We start from the raw sequence: 19181 nt of genomic DNA on the forward strand, positions 1-19181 counted from the left end.
CCTCAAAGAACCAGATTTTTATTTCATTCATATTTTCTATTATTTTTCTCTTGTCATTTTCATTGATTTCTGCTCTTTATTATTTCCTTTCTTCAGCATGCTTTGAATTTGTTTTGCTTTCCTTTTCTAATTGATTAAGATGGAAGCTTAGATTACTGATTTGAGAGTGTTCACCTGTACCTCTTCAAGCATTTTATTGTAGCCACTTTAATGTTTTTTTTTTTTTTTGATAATTTTAACATCTAGGTGTGTTGATTGTTTTTTTCCTTTACCTTGTGAGTTGAGATTCTCTTAGTTCTTTGTATTGCTGAGTAATTTTGGATTGTAACCTGGACTTTTACTTATTTTTAAAGTTTATTTATTTATTTTGACAGAGACAGCGAGCTGGAGGGGGCAGAGGGAGAGGAGAACTCCCAAGTAGGCTCTGCACATGTGGTCAGCGCAGAACTCAATGCAGGGCTCAAACCCATGAAACTGTGAGATCATGACCTGAGCTGAAATCAAGAGTGGGGCACTCAACTGACTGAGCCACCCAGGCACCCCTGTAAACTGGACTTTTAAAAACATTAAATTATGAAACTCTGGATCTTGTGTAAATCCTACAGAGAATGCTGATATTTTTGTTTTAGCAGACAGTCTACTTGTTTGGATTTAGGCTGGAAGTTCTCACACCAGCCTTCTATGGGTTGTTGTTTCAATGTCAGTTCCATTTTTAAAGCCTTTGAGTCCCAGTAAGATATATCCTGTGTATGTTCCTCCTAGTGGCCAGTAAAGGACCTGGTCAGTGGCCTTTCCTGTAGTTCAGTTCTCAGAGGTTTTTGCTCTTCTTTTTAAGGTGTGATCTATGCATGTGTAGCCTGGGATGGAGCCCAGGAGTTTATAAACAAAGTTTATTGGATCGTTGTTCTGAGCTCTTCCTTTTCTGTGGTTTCCGTAGCACTTTCTGGTTTCTAGGGCTCCCCTTTGTGGTTCCCTAGCTGCAGAGTTGAGACTTTAGTTACTCTGCACTATACTCCCTGGGTGTGTACCTGTGTTCAGTGCCAAGTAGCAGTACGATAGGGAAAGAAAAAAAGCAGTGGGGGTTCACCTCACTTTCTTGGAATCATAGCTCCTTTTATGGGAGCTGTGGGATTGCTTGGGGGCTGGAATGTGAGAAAATGGAGAAAGGAAAGGATAAATGGAGAATTCTCCATTCCTTTCTTTGAAAACTAAGACTATTTTTCCCACTTCTTCAGCCAAAAATAAATGGTTTCTCTTGGAGCTCTCTGTTTTTGCTTCTTGGTTTTGTACTAACTTTAGTTAAACTCAGTGCTGGTATGGTAGACTTCAAATTTTGATCTTTTTTCGTAGTTCACCTGCTACCATTTACTTTTCAGAGTCCTCAAATAGCAGCTTCATGCATTCTGTTCATGTTTTATGGCTACATTCAGTGGGAGAGACATAATTTATTGTGGTTCTATTTAGAACTGGAACTATGATACTATTTTTCATGCCATTAAAAAATATCAGGGACCTAGCAGTAAGTCTAATGATGCGTGTAGAACACTTCTATGGTCAAAATTTGTAAAACTTTAGAGAGATAAATTCCATATTTATGGACTGGAAGATTCATTACTGTAAATTTATCAATTCTTTCCAAATGTATTCATAGCTTTGATATATTGCCAGTCAAAATCTTACGAGGATTCTGTGGAATTTGACAGAATGATTCTAAATTTTACAGGAATAGTTGGGGCCAGGAATAGATAAGGCAGTCTTAAAGAACAGTCAAATGAGAGGACTGCTTTGTCCAGCTCAAGACTTGAAAGTCGTGAACATCAAGATGGTGTGGTAGCCTCCTCAGAACAAATACATCAGAGTAATAAAACAGAACACCAGAAACAGACTCACACATTTATTCATGTTTGATTTATGTCAAGGATGACATGGTAGAGCAGTACAGAATGATTGATCTTTTTGTGGGACATCTTATCTATATAGGAAAGAAATAAAACTTGGCCCCTGTGTCATCCCATTTACAAAAAAAAAAAAAAAAAAAAGAACTCCAGGCAGATTACAGATGTAGGTATGAAATACGGAATGATAAAGATTTTAGAAGGAATATAGAAAATTTATTGCTGTTGAGTTGTATAAGTTCTTTATATATTTTGGATATTAATACCTTGTCAGATATATCATTTGCAAATCTTTTACTTAGCAGGTTGTCCTTTTGTTTTGTTGACGGTTTCCTTTGCTGTGCATAAGCCTTTTATTTTGATGTAGTTCAATAGTTTATTTTTGTTTTTGTTTCCCTTACCTTAGGAGAGAGATTTTTTAAAATGTTGCTAAGGCAGGGGCGCCTGGGTGGCTCAGTTGGTTATGTGTCCGACTCTTGATTTTTGCTCAGGACATGATCTCACAATTTTGTGAGCTCAAGCCTCACATTGGGCTCTGTGCTGACAGTGTGGAGCCTGCTTGGGATTCTCTCCATTTTTCCCCCTCTGTGTACCCCTCAGCCACTCACACTGTCTCTCTGTCTCTCACAAAATAAATAAACTTAAAAAAAAGTTGCTAAGGCTGATGTCAAAGAAATTACTGCTTAATGTTCTTTTCTAGGCTTTGATGGTATCAGGTATCACATTTAGGTCTTTAACCCTTTTGAGTTTATTTTTGTGTATTGTGTGAAAAAGTGGTCTTGGTTTCCTTCTTTTGCATCTAGTTGTCCCATTTTCTAAATACCATTTGTTGAAGAGACTGTCTTCCCCATTGTATATTCTTGCCTTCTTTGTCGTAGATTAATTGAGCATATAAGTGTGGGTTTATTTTTGGGCTTCCTATTCTGTTTCATTGATCTATGTGCCTGTTTTTGTGCCAGTACCATACTGTTTTGATTACTATACCTTTGTAGTATATCTTGAAATCTGGGATTGTGATACTTCCAGATTTTTTCTTCTTCAAGATTGTTTTGGCTATTTGGGGTCTTTCCATATACATTTTAGAATTATTCTAGTTCTGTGAAATATGTAGTTGATATTTTGATAGGGATTACATTGAATCTGTAGATTGCTTTGGGTGGTATAGACATTTTAACAATATTAATTCTTCTAATCCATGAGCATGGAGTATATTTCTATTTATTTGTGTCATCTCCAATTTTTTTCAACAGTGTTTTATAGTTTTCAGAGTACAGGTCTTTTAACTTGGTTAGATTATTCCTAGGTATTTTATTGTCTTTGGAACACTTGTAAATGGGGTTGTTTCCTTAATTTCCCTTTCTACTACCTAGTGTATAGAAACAGAACTATGATAATTCTGGGTATTAATTTTATGTTCTGTAATTTTACTGAATTTATTTACCATTTCTAATAACTTAAAGAGTTCCTATTCGCCCAATCAGGGACAATTAGAGCATAGAGATAAGTGACAATAATAGATTATAACCCTTTGTATGAGGTAAGAATCCATGACCCTTACTAATATAAATAAGTACAGAAATAAAGAAAACTCTTCCTTACAGAAGAAAGCCAGCTAATAACTTACTTACTTACTTTCTTTCTTTCTTTCTTTCTTTCTTTCTTTCTTTCTTTCTTTTTTTTTTTTTTGAGAGACAGAGCATGAGCAGGGAAGGGGCAGGGAGAGAGGGATACACAGAATCTAAAGCAGGCTCCAGGCTCTGAGCTGTCAGTACAGAGCCTGATGCAGGGCTTGAACCCACAAAGGCGAGGTTATGACCTGAGCCGAAGTCGGACATTCAACTGACTGAGTCACCCAGGTGCCCCATAAAGCCAACTAACAAATAATGAAATGACAGAATTAGATAATTGCCATTTGGCAACCATCTTAGTAGTAACTTTAGGCAAGAAATGTCCGGTAGATACTAAAACTAGTGGGTAAATTTTGATAAGTCACAAGTTATTTACATAGCCTCAAAATATCTTTCTACAAGGTACTTATTAATTATAAAGGAAAAAATAATTTTATAGAGGAGAAACCTGGCAGACACCACCTTTATCAACTGATCAAAGTTAACTGCCAGGAATGGGGTAAATTGACAATTGTGCCTCTTGAAAAAATGCAATGAGAAGAACACTGTGATGTTTCTGTGATAATCCTCAGAATCTAATCATGAGGAAACATCAGACAAAGTAACTTTTGAGACATTTTACAAAATCTTTCCTAGAAAGCTTTAAATTTACTTGACCCAGATCTGTCAAAGGAGTCACTATCCATGGTAGTTGTAGCCTTATGAAATGCATTTTTCTTTTTTTTTTAAATCAAAATATGTTTATTACAGGAATATAATTTAGTGATTCATCACTTACATATAATACCCAGTGGTCATCCGAACTGAAATGTATTTCTTAAATAATGGGACTTGAAAGTTGAAATTACTCCTTGACCCATGGGCTGCAGAATAGATGTTGTGGGAGAAGGCATGAAAATAACACCAATCTCATTGTACTTCTTTGTCACAGCTCCAGGATGACCAGGTGTGTTGACAGTGAGCAGTAATATTTTGAAAGGAATCTTTTTTTTTCTGAGCAGTAAGACTCAACAGTGAGCTTAAAATGTGCAGTGAACCATGTTGTAAGCAGATGTGCTGTCATCCAAACTGTGTTGTTCCATTGGTAAAGCAGAGGCAAAGTATATTGAACATCATTTTTTTAGAAATATAATTTATTGTCAAATTGGCTTACATACAATGCCCATAGATTGAGCATCATTTTTAAGGGCCCTAGGATTTTCAGAATAGTTGAGTATTGGCTTCAGCTTAAGTCACCAGCTACATCAGCCCCTAACAAGAGAGTCAGCCTATCCTTTGAACCCTTGAAGCCAGGCATTGACTTCTCCTCTGTAGCTATGAAAGTCCTAGATGGCATCTTCTTCCAACATAAGGCTCTTTTATCTACTTTGAAAATTTGTTGCTTGGTATAGCCATCTTCATTAATTATTTTAGCTAGATCTTATGGATGATTTGCTGCAACTTCTACATCATTACTTGCATGGTTTGCCTTTTATGTCATGGAGGTGGCTTCTTTCCTTAAACCTCATGACTCAACCTCTGCTAGCTTCAAACTTTTCTTCTGAAGCTTCTCAACTTTCATAGAATTAAAGTAGGGACCTTCCCTTCGATTAGGCTTTGGCTCAAGGGAAGGTTATGGCTGGTTTGATCTTCTGTCTAGACCACTAAAACTTTCTCTATGTCAGCAGTAAGGCTGTTTCACTTCCTTATCATTTCTGGTGTTCACTGGAGAAGCGCTTGTAGTTTCCTTCAAGAACTCTTCCTTTGCATTCACAACTTGGCCAGCTGTTTGACACAAGAGGCCTAGATTTTGGACTATCTTAACTCTAGACATGCCTTTTTTTTTTTTTTTTTTTTTTTTTTTTTTTAAACTAAGCTTAATCTTTTCTAGTTTTTGATTTTAAGTGAGACATGCAGGGCTCCCTGGGTGGCTCAGTCAGTTAAGCATCTGACTCTTGATTTTGGCTCAGGTCGTGATCTTACCATTCCTGAGATTGAGCCCTGCCTCAAGCTTTTGTGCTGACAGCATGGAGCCTGCTTGGATTCTCTCTCCCCACCTCTCTCTCTGTCTCTCCCCTGCTTGTGTGCATGTGCACCTGGCTGCATACTCACTCGCTCTGTCTGAATAAATAAATAAATACGTTAAAAAAAAAAAAGGAGACACATGCAACTCTTTCATTTGAACACTTAGAGGTCATCATAGGGTTATTCATTGGCCTATTTTTAAATATTGTGTCTCAGGGAATAGGGAGGCTCAAGGAGTGGGGTGGGGGGAATGGCTGGTCAGTGGAGCATTCAGAACACATACAACGTTTATTAAGTGTGCCGTCTTCTATGGGTATGGTTTGTGGTACTCCCAAACAATTACAATAATAACATTAAAGATCACTGATAAAAGGTCACATACCAAATATAATCATGAAAAAGTTTGAAATATTGTGCAGGGTTGCCACAAGCCTTCAATTTGTAAAAACACAGTGTCTATGAAGTACAGTAAGCAAAGCATAAAAAAGGGAGGTATGCCTGACATATTCTAGGTCCCAAAGAATCACATATGACTATTTTAGTAACTGTATCTCTTGTATACATCCTGTTTTGCTAGCTTTCCAGTCTGTCCTCCTCATTGCATTCTCTACTCTAATTCTATAATCTAATCATAGCCAATTCCACATTTTCTTTGAAGCCCTGTTCTATGCAGTCCCAATCTTTGTATCAGTATTGGTTTTAGCACAAGGGACAGAGGAACTGAAGTAAAAGCTAGGTTTATTTCAGGATACACAAAGAACTTAGGAGGTGCAATTGGGCTTCAGGGTTATTGGAACTAAAAAGCTGGTAGAATCAAGACTGCCTTCTCTTAGGGATTTTATGTACTTGTTTTTTTCATGAGTTTTTTGTTTTTAGATACCCGATCCATTTACTTTTTAAACTGGTGGTTTCAGTTTCAAATTGCTGACTTATCCCTGAACATGTATGACTTGTCTGCTTAGCTCTTCCTTCTAACTCTGGGTCTTATGGTTTGAATTCCTGAGTGGACTTTGCCTGGCTTAGCCCATCTCTTTCATCTGGCTGATAGCTACTGGTCATTAGTCTGGACCGTCCTCACATCCTGTCAGCTGTGAGTAGGGGAAAGAGTTACAACACAAAGACCATTTAGCTGGGTTTCTATGTAAAATAGTGCACACTGGATTATTTAATCTTTTTATCAGGACTTTTTGAAGCAAATTTGTGTACTCATAGAATTACAGCTTAAAAATTGAAAGGAGTCTCAGAAGTGATCTAGTCACAATCTTTCATTTGACTGATAAAGGAAATATTACAGAGAGATTGTTATAGTTAGTATTAATACCTCTGGATTCTCAGGAATATGTTCTTTCCATCATATTGATGGTATTGTATCGAGAGTTTAATTATAATTTAATATTTTAATCAATTATTTGGGAAATGATTTTTGGAACACTGTCAGGACCATCTCCCTCAAAATATCAGTATTTAGGTTAACCGAATATCTGGAAATTTCCAGTAGTTGCAAAATTGGAAGTTGTCAAACATTACGTATTAATATTGGTACATATTAGATAATGTACTGTTAAGGTTCTTTGAAATGTAAAATTTATTAACAAATTAAGGAACAAAATATTGAGTCACTTATTGTCTGTATTTGTAATAATTAAATATAAAAAAATATTGTGTTTCTTTAGAAGTAACCATTTAAAAAAGTAGTATTTTACTACATTATTCTTTGTGAGGCAAAATTGTTATATATCTCAAGCTTTAGAGAACAGATCTGAAGCTGAAAGTTGGGTAGGTTTTTATGCATGTTGGCCAGTCCATGAGACTTACTTTTACCAATACTGCTGTGATTTCCCTTAGAAATTTTTGGTAAGTAATACTTTGAGTGATTTATTCTCAGCACTGACATAAAATAGTTATTTAGAAGAGATGATTTTTGATTTCTACTTCCACACTTACTTTTTAGTGAGAATGCATGCAAGCCGGAGATAGAGCAGTATTTGTAATATTTAATTAGGACAAATTAATTAATTATTGCATATTTCTCTTTTCAAGGTCTCCTTTGCTTATCAGATATTATTGAGCATCAGTAAATTTTAAAAAACCCATGTTTTGTTCTGTGTTCAGGGTTATAGAAATAAGTTTAGTTTGTACTGTGGGTATCTGTGTTTCTCTTTAGCTTAGTATTTAGAAGTTTGTTGTAGCTCCATCTATTTTGTCAGTAAATTATCAAAATTGGCTGCTTTTTGACTAATCCTAAAGATTGTTCTTTTTTTAATTTAAATTTTTAATTTTACTTGAAGGAAGTTCTTTCAGATCTGTTGCTTGTTTGGGGTTGTTACAAAGAAATTAAAACAATCATTTTGTCTCACTATTTAATCACAAACACTGTAATATTTCTTTTTTTTCCCACTTGTAGTATTTCTTGCGTTTTTATTTTTTTCAGCCATAGATTTTTGTTTTTATATATTATTAAAAATTTGTTTTAATATTTATTTATTTTTGAGAGAGAGCGAGCGCGTGAGCAAGGGAGGGAGGGCAGAGAGAGGGAGACACAGAATCCGAAGCAGGCTCCAGGCTCTGAGCTGTCCGCATAGAGCCCGATGCAGGCTAGAACTCACAAGCCATGAGAGAATGACCTGAGCCAAAGTTGGACGCTTAACCAACTGAGCCACCCAGGCACCCCTGTTTTTATATATTACTAAGTTTTGTCTTACGTTTCACTCAGTATACCACTTGCAGCTTAGCTTTTTCCTACTTTTATAAGTAGTCTGTTAATTTTGCATATCCTGATGTGAGCTGTGTTGTTTCTAAAAGTAACAAACCTTTGGTTACCACACATACAGTTATTATTATATTATTTCTGATATTGCTTCGCTTGTCGTTGACTTGGGGTAATTTTTGTGCTCTTAGCTTTTTGCATACTATTTAGTTTCTTTCTCATTTATTTATTCTGTTCATTCAGCATTCTTGAGTGGACTTTAGGCTGTTAGAATGATTGAATCATATTAGTAAAGTCCGTTCTTAGTCATGTGGAGAGAAGAGCTGTTTGTTCAAATACTACCCTTTCCCCCTTTTCTAACTGTATGATGGACTTAACATCTGACTGGCAAGAAGCTTATCTATTTTGGGGGTGCTGATGGTAGGCAGTAGTTGATAAAGGTTAAGGGTTTGATTTTAGGTGTAGAAACCTGTAGAAAGGCATATGAGGCTGATTGAATGTATTGCTGATAAGTACTCTTATTTGTAGACTTAAATTTCATTTTGAAAACTCTATATTTTTATACATAAATTTATAAACTTTCCTGGTACTTCATAAATTGGGCCTTTAAACTAGTCCATGGCCTACTGTGATCTATATATATAACTTTTCAAATTGAAATTGTGTATTATATAAATACACTATTTCAATTAAAAAATAATGATTTGTCCTTTGCTTACTCTATCTTTAGTTCAGGCATTTAAAAAAATCTTATTAGCTATATAGACAAAGGGTGAATTTCCTTAATCTGTAAAGAGCTCTTATAAGTCATTCAGAACAGACACAGTAAAAAAATTGACCAATAACAGGAATAGTCAGTTTTCAGAGAAAGAAATATAAATGATTGATAAATATATGAAAAGATGCTCAACTTTCCTCCTAATAAAAATAGAAATTAAGACAACAGGGAGAAGCTAGGTTTTGTTGGATTGGATTATCAGGGTTAGTGAGGAAGTGGAGAAACAGGTACTTTTATACCTATGGGAAATACAGTGTTTTTGGAGGGCATTTTGCAGTACTTACTGATTTTAATCACTTACCCAGTAAATTATGTCTTAGAATTTATCCTTTGGGTATACTTGCACACATATGTGTAATACCATAAATACATAGGTGTTATACTGAAGCACGTTTTATGGTAGTGAAAGACTGGAAACAACCTAAATTAATTATGGCAAAGCCACAAAATGGAAGATTATGCAACTATTAAGAAGAATAAAATAATTCCTTCTGTGATAAGGAAAGTTCTTCAAGACAAATTGTTAATTAAGTGGAAAAGAAGTTGCAGAATTGTGTATAGCATAATCTCTTTATATAAAAAATGTTTATACATATATATACACTAAACATTTCAGGAAGGGTTCACGGGTAACTGTGAGGTAATCACTCCTTAAGTGGTCAAGGGTAAGGTGAACTAATTTTTGTATTCAGTTTTTAATTTTTAGTTTATTTATTTTGAAAGAAAGAGGTAGAGAGTGTGTCCAATGTGGGAGAGGGAGAGAGAGAATCCCAAGCAGACTCTGTGCTGTCAGCATGGGTGGAGCCTGATGTGGGGCTCCATCCTACAAACTCTAAGATCATGACCTGAACCAAAACCAAAAGTCAGACACTTAACCATCTGAGCCACCCAGGCTCCCCACCGATTTAGTTTTTAAATTAGCATGTGTTGCATTTTCTATAAAAAAGAAAATCTTGTTGCTGAAAACATTAAAATCAGACATTTAAAATGGTTTATTTAACTTACAGGTGGCTTTTATGAGTAAGTGATACATGAAAACTCTAGCTTAATAATGATCCTATTCAAAAAGGAAATCTATTTGTTTTAGAGGTTAATTTTTTTAAAGTAATCTCTGAGCCCAACATGGGGCTCAAATTCATGACCCCAAGATCAAGAGTTGCATGCTCCACTGACTGAACCAGCCAGGTGCCCCTAGAAGTTAATTTTTAATTCTGAGAAGCGTAAGCAGTTAGCTATTTAATTATGTGACTAAAAGGAAGAGGGAAAGGATATTTTCTTGGGAAATTTTGGTTAATATGTGCTTTGTTTTCTTGATAAGATTTTTTCATAGGTCAAGGCTGGCCTTTTAAGACTTTGTCTATAGATAACTTGACCCAACCAAGTAATGATCAAAGTCAGACAACCCTGTCTTCTCGTTAGCTTTTTGTTTTAGAACAGCTGAAATGAAGAATTTAAATGAATTTATGTAATTAACAAACCAGTAAGAACAAAAATTTGAGCAATAGAAAACAAAATGATGGTCATAAGTGAAGTGGATATAACAATGTAAAGAGACCTGAATTTGCCTCTCAGCCTTATATTTACCTTGCTACTTAAGAATTTGATTAAATCCTATGAACTTCCATTTCCTTATATTAAAGTGGGGTCAATAATAGCTAACTTCTAGGATTACTGCAGTCTTGAAAAAGAGACTAGGAATGTAGATTACATAGTATGTTACCCAGTAGGCTTTCAGTAAATGGTACCTCTTATAATTCTTGTAATTATTTTTTTTAGCTCTTAATAACAAGTACCCTCATTTGTAGAAGAGTGAGCATACTTAACATGAGTCAAAATTCACTCTCAGGGAGAGGTGGGAATTTAACAGTAATACTCTTGGTAAGACCGCAATACCTTGTTAAATTAGATAAACCTTTCAGCATGCTTAATACCTTAGTTCACCAGTGCTTTTCTTCTTTTAAATTTAGATACATGTCAACAGTTTTCAGCGACCTTAAACTTTGACCCTGTAACTACCAGGATGATAGAGCATCCAGGTATTCCATAGAAAATACCTGTGTAATTCATTTATTTGTATTTTATGTTCTCATAGGAAAAGACATGTTTGTGTAGGATTTAAAAAAAATTTTTTTTAATGTTTGTTTATTTTTGAGAAAGACAGAGACAGAATGCGAGTGGGTTAGGGGCAGAGAGAGAGGGAGACACAGAAAAAGAAGCAGGCTACAGGCTCTGAGCTGTCAGCACAGAGCCCGACGTGGGGCTTGAGCTCATAAGCTGTGAGATCATGACCTGAGGCGAAGTCGGATGCTCAACCGACTCAGCCACCCAGGCACTCCTTTAAATTTTTTTTTTAATGTTTATTTATTTTTGAGAGAGAGAGACAGAGCGTGAACAGGGGAAGGGCAGAAAGAGGGAGACGCAGACTCTGAAGCAGGCTCCAGGCTCCGAGCTGTCAGCACAGAGCCTGACGTGGGGCCCAAACCCACGAACTGTGAGATCATGACCTGAAGTCAGATGCTCAACTGAGCCACTCAGGTGCCCCTGTGTAGGATTTAAAAAAAAACAAACAACTTTTTATTTCTTTATACTTTATCTAAGACTTAAAGGAAATCTGAAAAATCAGAACAGTATGGGATACAAGTATTTGTTTGCTTTTCTGAAAATAATGTGGTTAAGGCAATTATATATAAAACTGAAGTTAGGACAATGATTGTGTTGTGTATATTCAGATACACTTAATTGTTCACAGTGACATTAACCCTCTAGAGAAGGCAGCAATATCTTTATTATGATAATAATAATAGATTAATTCAGAGTACCTAATGACTTCAAAGGTGATATTTAAATTTTTTTCATCAAGTGAAAATTAGATAAGGTAAAAGAAGAAGGTGACTTTGTTTTTCAGCCTCAACTAATTGGCAGTGCCTGTCTAATGAAATTTTGGATATCACGACTAAAAACAGAAAAAAATGTTGGTAATAACAAATATTCAAGTTTTAGCTTCCATAGAATTATTATGGGGTTATATGACACACTCTGCACTTTGTTAAGGAAGAGATTCTTTTTAAAAACATTTTTAAAGTTTTATTTATTTGGAGAGAGGGAGTAAGCTAGCAGGAGTGGGGGAGGGACAGAGAGAGAGAGAGAAAGTGAGAATCCCAAGCAGGGTCCACGCTGATAGCAGGGAGCCCACGAATTGTGAGATCGTGACCTGAGCTGAAATCAAGAGTCAGACGCCCAACTGACCAAGCCACCTGGGCTCTCCAGGAAGAGATTCTTTTAGACAAACTAATGGGTTTGTCTTGTGGGTACAAGAAAAAAAGCACATTCACATGACTTTAAATATAATTTCCAGGAGTTCAGAGACCTCCTGAGACCATCTATGACTTACATCCAGGTTGAAAACTCTTGGTTTTAGCGCTCAAAGCACAGACTAGTTTTTTTTTTTTTTCTAAAAGGATGGATTTGTTTTCCAATGATAAGGTTAAAGCAAGTGAAGATTAATATATTTGAAGCATATCTTTGATGTTAGGGCTTGTGCTACAGAATTCTCTCTTAATATGACATGATTGTCAGCTGGTTATTCTTTATCCTCATCAGGGCAGTTCAGTTCTTCCATAAAAGAAATCCTCCCACATGAATGGAGGGAAAGTGTGTTTTTCTAAGATGTTTTCTCTTTTCTTGGGATTTGTCTCTGTGTTGGGGCCAAATCATATCCTTGACTTTGAGACAAAACATTTTATAGGTTGGTACTGTTATAACTGGTGTATAGTGCTATGGCACAGCAGTGGCTCTGCCAAGAACCCGAGGGAAGAAGAACCTGGCTAAGGGATTCCGTTTGCTGCAGAAAAGGCTTACTGCCCCCTTTCCTGCTTTCCAGCAACGATCCTGTGACTTACGTCCCAATATGGAATAGTGTATGCTCCGCCAAGTCCATGATATTTCTTTTACCTAGTGAAAGAGCCCACTCCTTACTCCATGGGTTCATTTTAGTAATTGTGTGTAGTTCCAGTGAGCACCCTCTTTTCCTCCTGCACTGTAAATTCTTCCTCTTAAAGACCGAATTCTGAAAAAGAAGAATGGAAACAAAATTGCTTTTGCCCTAAAATTGAGAGAATGGGAATCTCTTAAGTAATTCTAGGTTTTGTATAAACCTTATTAGCTGTTGGTTTTTACCAAGTACTTTGTGCTAGGGGCTGTGGTAAATTACTTGGGATTACAAGGATGAACGTAGGCCTTCTATTACTAGGAAGACATCTTAATAGAGTAGAGGTGGGGTGAAGTAGTGGGAAAGAGCAGGAGCTTTATTATAAAGCAAACGAATCCTCACTCTGTGATCTTGGGCAAACTACTTACCTTTCTGGGCTTGGATTTCTCCATCTTTAGAGGTGGTCTGTGAAGATACATTGTTCCTAAAGACCTAGCAGATGGCCTTATATCATAGTAAAGTATTCAGTAAATGATAAATTACTGAGGAGGGCTTTGGTAGATTCCCTTCTGGTAGGTCTTCTAAATCCATATACTGTTAGGCTGGAAAATCAAAATCTTTCTTTCCTTGTGTAGGTACTATTGTAAAGTTGGTCAGTTCTGTCTGAACTTCATGTTCTTTGACTAGGTTTTAATGTGCTGAGACTTCTAGAGCCAGAAATTGGGAAGATTTGAATCATTTATTCACTATATGTATATGTATTGAGGGCTGCTAATGCGAAGTGCTGGGAGTACATGGTAAAACAGGACATGGATGTTTGCTCTGATGGACATTCCACTGTAGTGGGAACCTGACAGATACTAAACACATGCTTATGTAAATCATTAAAATCTTGTGAGATTTCAGTTATAGAATGTATGTGATTCAGTATTGACTGATTTGGGGGCCCTTGTTTTTCCCTGCTTTAGACTCTTTAGCTAAAGAGTAAGAATATGCTTCCTCTGTACTTTGGCAAACTGTTAGTGTGCAGTAGTTTGGGGGGTTCTGCTCCCGCCATGATCATAGATATTATATAAAATCGTAGGTAATGCCTACTTGTGGGTTCCAGGAAGCCAGTACTAGACACAAGTTGCTCCCTTTTGATGTGAATTATTAGTTTGATGAGGAATTTGAGATCATTTTAGACTTGTGGTGTCTAAACTTTTAGTAGCTACATAGTGTTCCAGTATATGGATAGTCAGTAATTTATTTAACCTCCTCTACTGATGGACAGTATGATTATCTTCAGTTTTTGCTGTTACAAATAGTAAGGCAGTGACTATCCTTCTACATATATTTTGGCAAACTTTTAAAAGTATGCTTGTAGGGTAAATTAAAGAGTTGTTTGATCAAAAAGTATATTTAAAATTTTGGTAGATATTGTGAAATTCTTTTATCCATGAAGATTTTGATTTAGTAAGTCTGGGGTGGGACCAAACAATCTGTATGTTTAATAGGTTCCTTAGGTAATTTTGATTTTGATGCAGCCAAGTTTGAGAACATATATTGCAGGATCAGAAAGATGTCAAGATTCCCTACAGCTAAGGAGTATAGTCCATGTACTCTGGAAAAGATCTGGCATTTTGAATATCTAGGGAAGAGTAAACATCCTTTTTGGTGATTGATCAGTAAAAGCCTATCTGTCTCTAGTAGCAGTTGCTAGAAATGGCCCATCTTTAGAGAAGCAGGGATACTAATATTTATCTGGAATACTTTAAGTATCGTTGACATGTAATGTAGGAGAAAATAGCCTAAAAATTTTAAGGACTTGAGTTGGAACATCTTCCCCTTATTAACCATATAATCTTGGGCAAATTGATGAATTTTAATCTTTATACAATGATAATGATATCTTCCTTTCAGGTTTGTTGCAAAGATTAAAGGGGGAGTAACATAACATTTATTGAGTACCTTTTGTCTTCTGATATTTTGTGGTATCTCTGTCATGGCAGTTTGTCATTTAGTTGTGACTGGTGATTCACTTGGTTATCTTCCCGTTAGACTTCCCACGTCTTGTGGTTGTATATTTCCAGTCCCTAGCACAGGCTTGGGACTTCATGCATTGTTTTTTGTTGTTGTTGTTTGTTTGTTTTTTCTTCTTAAATGAATGATGTGTGCTAAGCATTCTGCAAATAGATTTTCTACTTTAATTTTCACAGTTGTCCCAAGAGGTAACTGTTACTTCTAACTTAAGATCACTTAGAATGGCCGAACCCAAATTGAAAACCCTGCATATATGATTTCAAACTAAAGTTTATGCTCTTTTCTTTTTTTTCAGATTCTAGTAACCACTTTACTTTATTTTTTAATACAAATAACTTTTTAAAAATATAATTTATTGTCAAATTGGTTTCCATACAACACCCAGTGCTCATCCCAACAAGTGCCCTCACCATGCCCATCACCCACTTTCCCCTCTCCCCCTTCCCCATCAACCCTTAGTTTGTTCTTAGTCCTTAAGAGTCTCTTATGGTTTGCCTCTCTCCCTCTGTAACTTTTTTTCCCCCCTTCCCTTTCCCCATGGTCTTCTGTTAAGTTTCTCAAGATCCACATATGAGTGAAAACATATGGTGTCTTTCTCTGCCTGACTTACTTCACTTAGCATAATACCCTCCAGTTCCATCCACATTGCTGCAGATGCTAGATTTCATTCTTTCTCATTGCCAAGTAGTATTCCATTGTGTACATAAACCACATCTTTATCCATTCGTCAGTTGATGCTCTTTTCATCAATTCACTTTGTTGAGATAATACTATAAAGCACTTTGGAAAATTCGAAATATTGTTCAAAGGTAGGATTATTTTTGTAATTTTAATAAAATTTTTTCTTTTGAGGTATAATTGACATATAACATTATATTAGTTTCAGGTGTGAAGCATGATTCACTATCTGTATGCATTGTGAAATGATCACCACAGTAAGTCTAGTCAACATCCATCACCATTCATAGTTATACATTTTTTTCTTTTTTTTTTTTTGTAAGGATTAATAATGTAATTTTAAAGATCATTAGAGTGATACAAACATTCCTTTCTCCTATGCTCAATATTCCCTTTCAGTTTTGCTTTCTTGAGTGCTTGGTGTAGTAAATCTGCCTTGTCTATAAGAATATAAGTAGTTACTTCCTCCCAGAAGTGATTTTTTTTCCATATTTCCCCTGCCAATCATTCTTTTTTTTTTTTTTTTTGGTGAACTTTTTGGTATTTATTAATACATGAGTCGAAGATGGTTTATAATAGTTGCAGCAGGATTTTGGCAGTGTTGGAAGTTTTAGTAACCAGTAGAAGTAGTATTTGTCTTCCTATCTGGTCTTTATCTTCATTTTCTCTTTCATTAGCAGCCATGTGTGGATCTCATCAGGACACAGGTCGTGGAGTTCGATGTCATCACATTCAGTCCTGGCTGTTGGATATCTGTTTTGTGTTTGTTTGTTTGTTTGTTTATTTATTTATTTATTTATTTATTGGATATCTATGTTTTGTAGGACAGGACTATATTGCTTAAAGGTGTAGAAATTGTGGGATAAAATACCACCTCATAAATCATTTTTTTGGTGTATATACACACATGTATATATAAGGGGCTTTTTCACTTCAAAATTAGATTGTTAGGTTGTTTTGAATATTTACTCACAAGTTGAGTTTGGGAGAAAAAGGAAAAGTGTCCTCACGCTCTGCCTCTGCCCCTTATGTCTTCATAAAATTCACAAAGTTGCAAAACAGGAATAGCATACATCAAGAAGTGTGGCAATAGGAAGAAACATTTGGTTTTACTCGTTATAGTTTTGTTGAACAAGGAATTTTCCAGGAACTTAATTTTGTGTTCTATTTTATTTTGCAGGCTATATAGTTATACTTGTCAACATTTTATATAAATCAGTTTATTTTTAAATTAAATTAATTAATTTGTGTGTGTGTGTGTGTGTGTGTGTGTGTGTGTGTGTGTGTGTGTGTGTGTGAGAAGCCACTTTGGGCTGGTTTCCTCTCTCCCTCACACCTTGTAAGGTTGAAGGGGAGGAGAGAGGCAGACAGCATCATGGATTCACTCTTAGGCAGTTGATGAGTTTAAGTTTAGTCTTTGCCTTAGTGCATGTAATTCTGCCTTGGGGGCTCATGTCTATTTAACTAGCTCTTTAAGCCATGTGGATTTGTGTTGGAAAATTCATCTGATTTCTTTCTTGATCTTTGTCAAGCCTGGTTTGAACCCTGGAAACACAGTTGCAGCCTTTGATGCCTTATTATTTTCAGATGGAGGTTTTATTCTTTAGGGCTCACTAAGATGAGCTTTGGAGAGAAGCTCTGAACAGGAAGATTTATGACCTGCAGGGACTTAGGCTGTAGGGTTGAAGAACTAGAAAAATCCTTTCTTTGTTAGTACTAGTTGTTGAAAGATAATTCATGGGGTGTCATCATCCTGTTTTATTATGTGGCATTTATTTATGATGTGACTTTTAATGTCTTATTTGGAAATTGATAACTAAATATTCTCACATGAACTATCTTTGTAAAAATGTGTCAGACTCTATGGTGGCAACAAAATCTAAGGTATAATTCATAAGTTACATATCTTATATACTGTAAAACTTTTCTCTTTTAGGCGTATGGATCAGGCTGTGATATTGTTATTTTGGCAAGTGACTTTGAATGTGTGCAGATCATTCCTGGTGCTAAGCATGGAAACATCCAAGTCAGCTGTGTGGAGTGTTCTAACCAACATGGAAGAGTAAGGGATTTAATTACCTTATTAAATGCCATCTTTTAATGCATTCTTCTCCTTTTATACAAGGCTTGTTTACAATTTCTTATTAATATACCTTGCTTAGATGGTTGTTGATAGGAGTGGATAAAATGATAGGATGTATACAAATGGTAAGGGGCCATTAAGCTGATAATGAGATGATTATTCTGCAGGTGTACACTGTCTTGAAAGTTCTATAGGCCTTACGGTCCTGTGCATACTGATGTTCTGCTAGTTGATAATTCTAGCAACTGTTAAGCCAGTAGTAGGGAAGTAAGTAAACTTTTCTCTTGTCTGCATAGCATCCCTTATCTTGCCCAAATCACAGCAACATTAAATTTTTATAAAAAAATCTGGCTAGTTGTTAGTGTCTAATATAATATTTGTCATGTAACAGCAGCTTTGTAGAGCTTCTGTTAATTTAATTAAAGTTTATTCATTAATTGAAGAATCTTAAGGTTCATTCATTCAGACTCTAAAACAGAGGGTTTATTTTAAAGTAGTTTGCATCTCACATATACCTCTCCCCCAAAATACACATCAAACATGATATACATCAAATTTTGGTTGTATGTGAAGTAAATGTAGCATATTCAGTCTATATTCTAACAGCTCAGTAAGGCCAGTGTTGCGTAGAAGAGTTCAGTATCTCCACAGTATAAAAATGAGACTTTTCCTGTAATAATTATAATGATTTAAATAGTCTTAGTGTTCTAGCAATTGTTTTTTACTGAGAAATAACACATTTTAACAAGGATATGTTAAATCAGAATTTTCATGGTGATAAATAGTAATGATGCAAATTTATGCCAAGTAACAAATTATTATTACACTATTTCTAGCGTCCCACCTTGCTGCTTGTATCAAGCTTTAGTATTTGTGTAAATGTGGCACAATCTGGCAATCCAGTGATGTAATTGACCTAGTATCGAAACACTGAATTTCCTGGTGTTTTTTGACACTTGTTTCCTGCTTTTCTGATTTTTATCCTGTTTTTTCCCCCACTAAGCGTTGCTTACTCTTAGAGAACACTGAGAGTGCCAGATTTCTTTCATTAATTTTTCATTGTTCATTTCCTTAAACCAAGTAGGGTATCTTTAAACCTGCTTGGAGTTGTATGATAGTTCTCCCAGATGAATTTTAGTAAATTATTTATGGGCTGGTAATGATCACAATAAATTATCTGGGAGCAAAGTTTCCTTTCATGTATAGGACCTTAGTGTTCATAACCCTGTTTCCACTTTTCCTTACCTGGTTGAAGATAAAGAAGGCAAAAATGACACCTTCGATTTATTGTTTTTTTATTGCCATCTTCTTTTATTTCCTTTATTGCCAGACCTTTTGGTGATACCTTTGTCATTTATGACTATGTTAGCCAATTATAATCATTCATTCATCAACTGACAAGTTGAATGCGATCATTCCTAACAGTTTTTGCCTTGGTGTTTACCTCGGGTGGGCATT

At 35.7% G+C, this 19181-nt stretch overlaps 1 protein-coding gene across 3 annotated transcripts in view; it reads left to right on the plus strand.

Moving 5' to 3' along the window:
* Window positions 1-19181, plus strand: part of DMXL2 (Dmx like 2) — a 152286-nt gene that overhangs the window by 8617 nt on the left and 124488 nt on the right. For 2 of the 3 annotated variants that reach the window (XM_042988851.1, XM_042988852.1), the window contains exon 2: window positions 17577-17702. In XM_042988851.1, the coding sequence (XP_042844785.1) occupies window positions 17577-17702 (126 nt within the window). Of the gene's footprint in view, window positions 1-17576; window positions 17703-19181 lie in introns of those variants that run through there. The other variant, XM_042988853.1, reaches the window with a different exon arrangement.

The sequence above is a fragment of the Panthera tigris genome, chromosome B3 (assembly GCF_018350195.1).
Source record: "Panthera tigris isolate Pti1 chromosome B3, P.tigris_Pti1_mat1.1, whole genome shotgun sequence".
Lineage (NCBI taxonomy): Eukaryota > Metazoa > Chordata > Mammalia > Carnivora > Felidae > Panthera > Panthera tigris.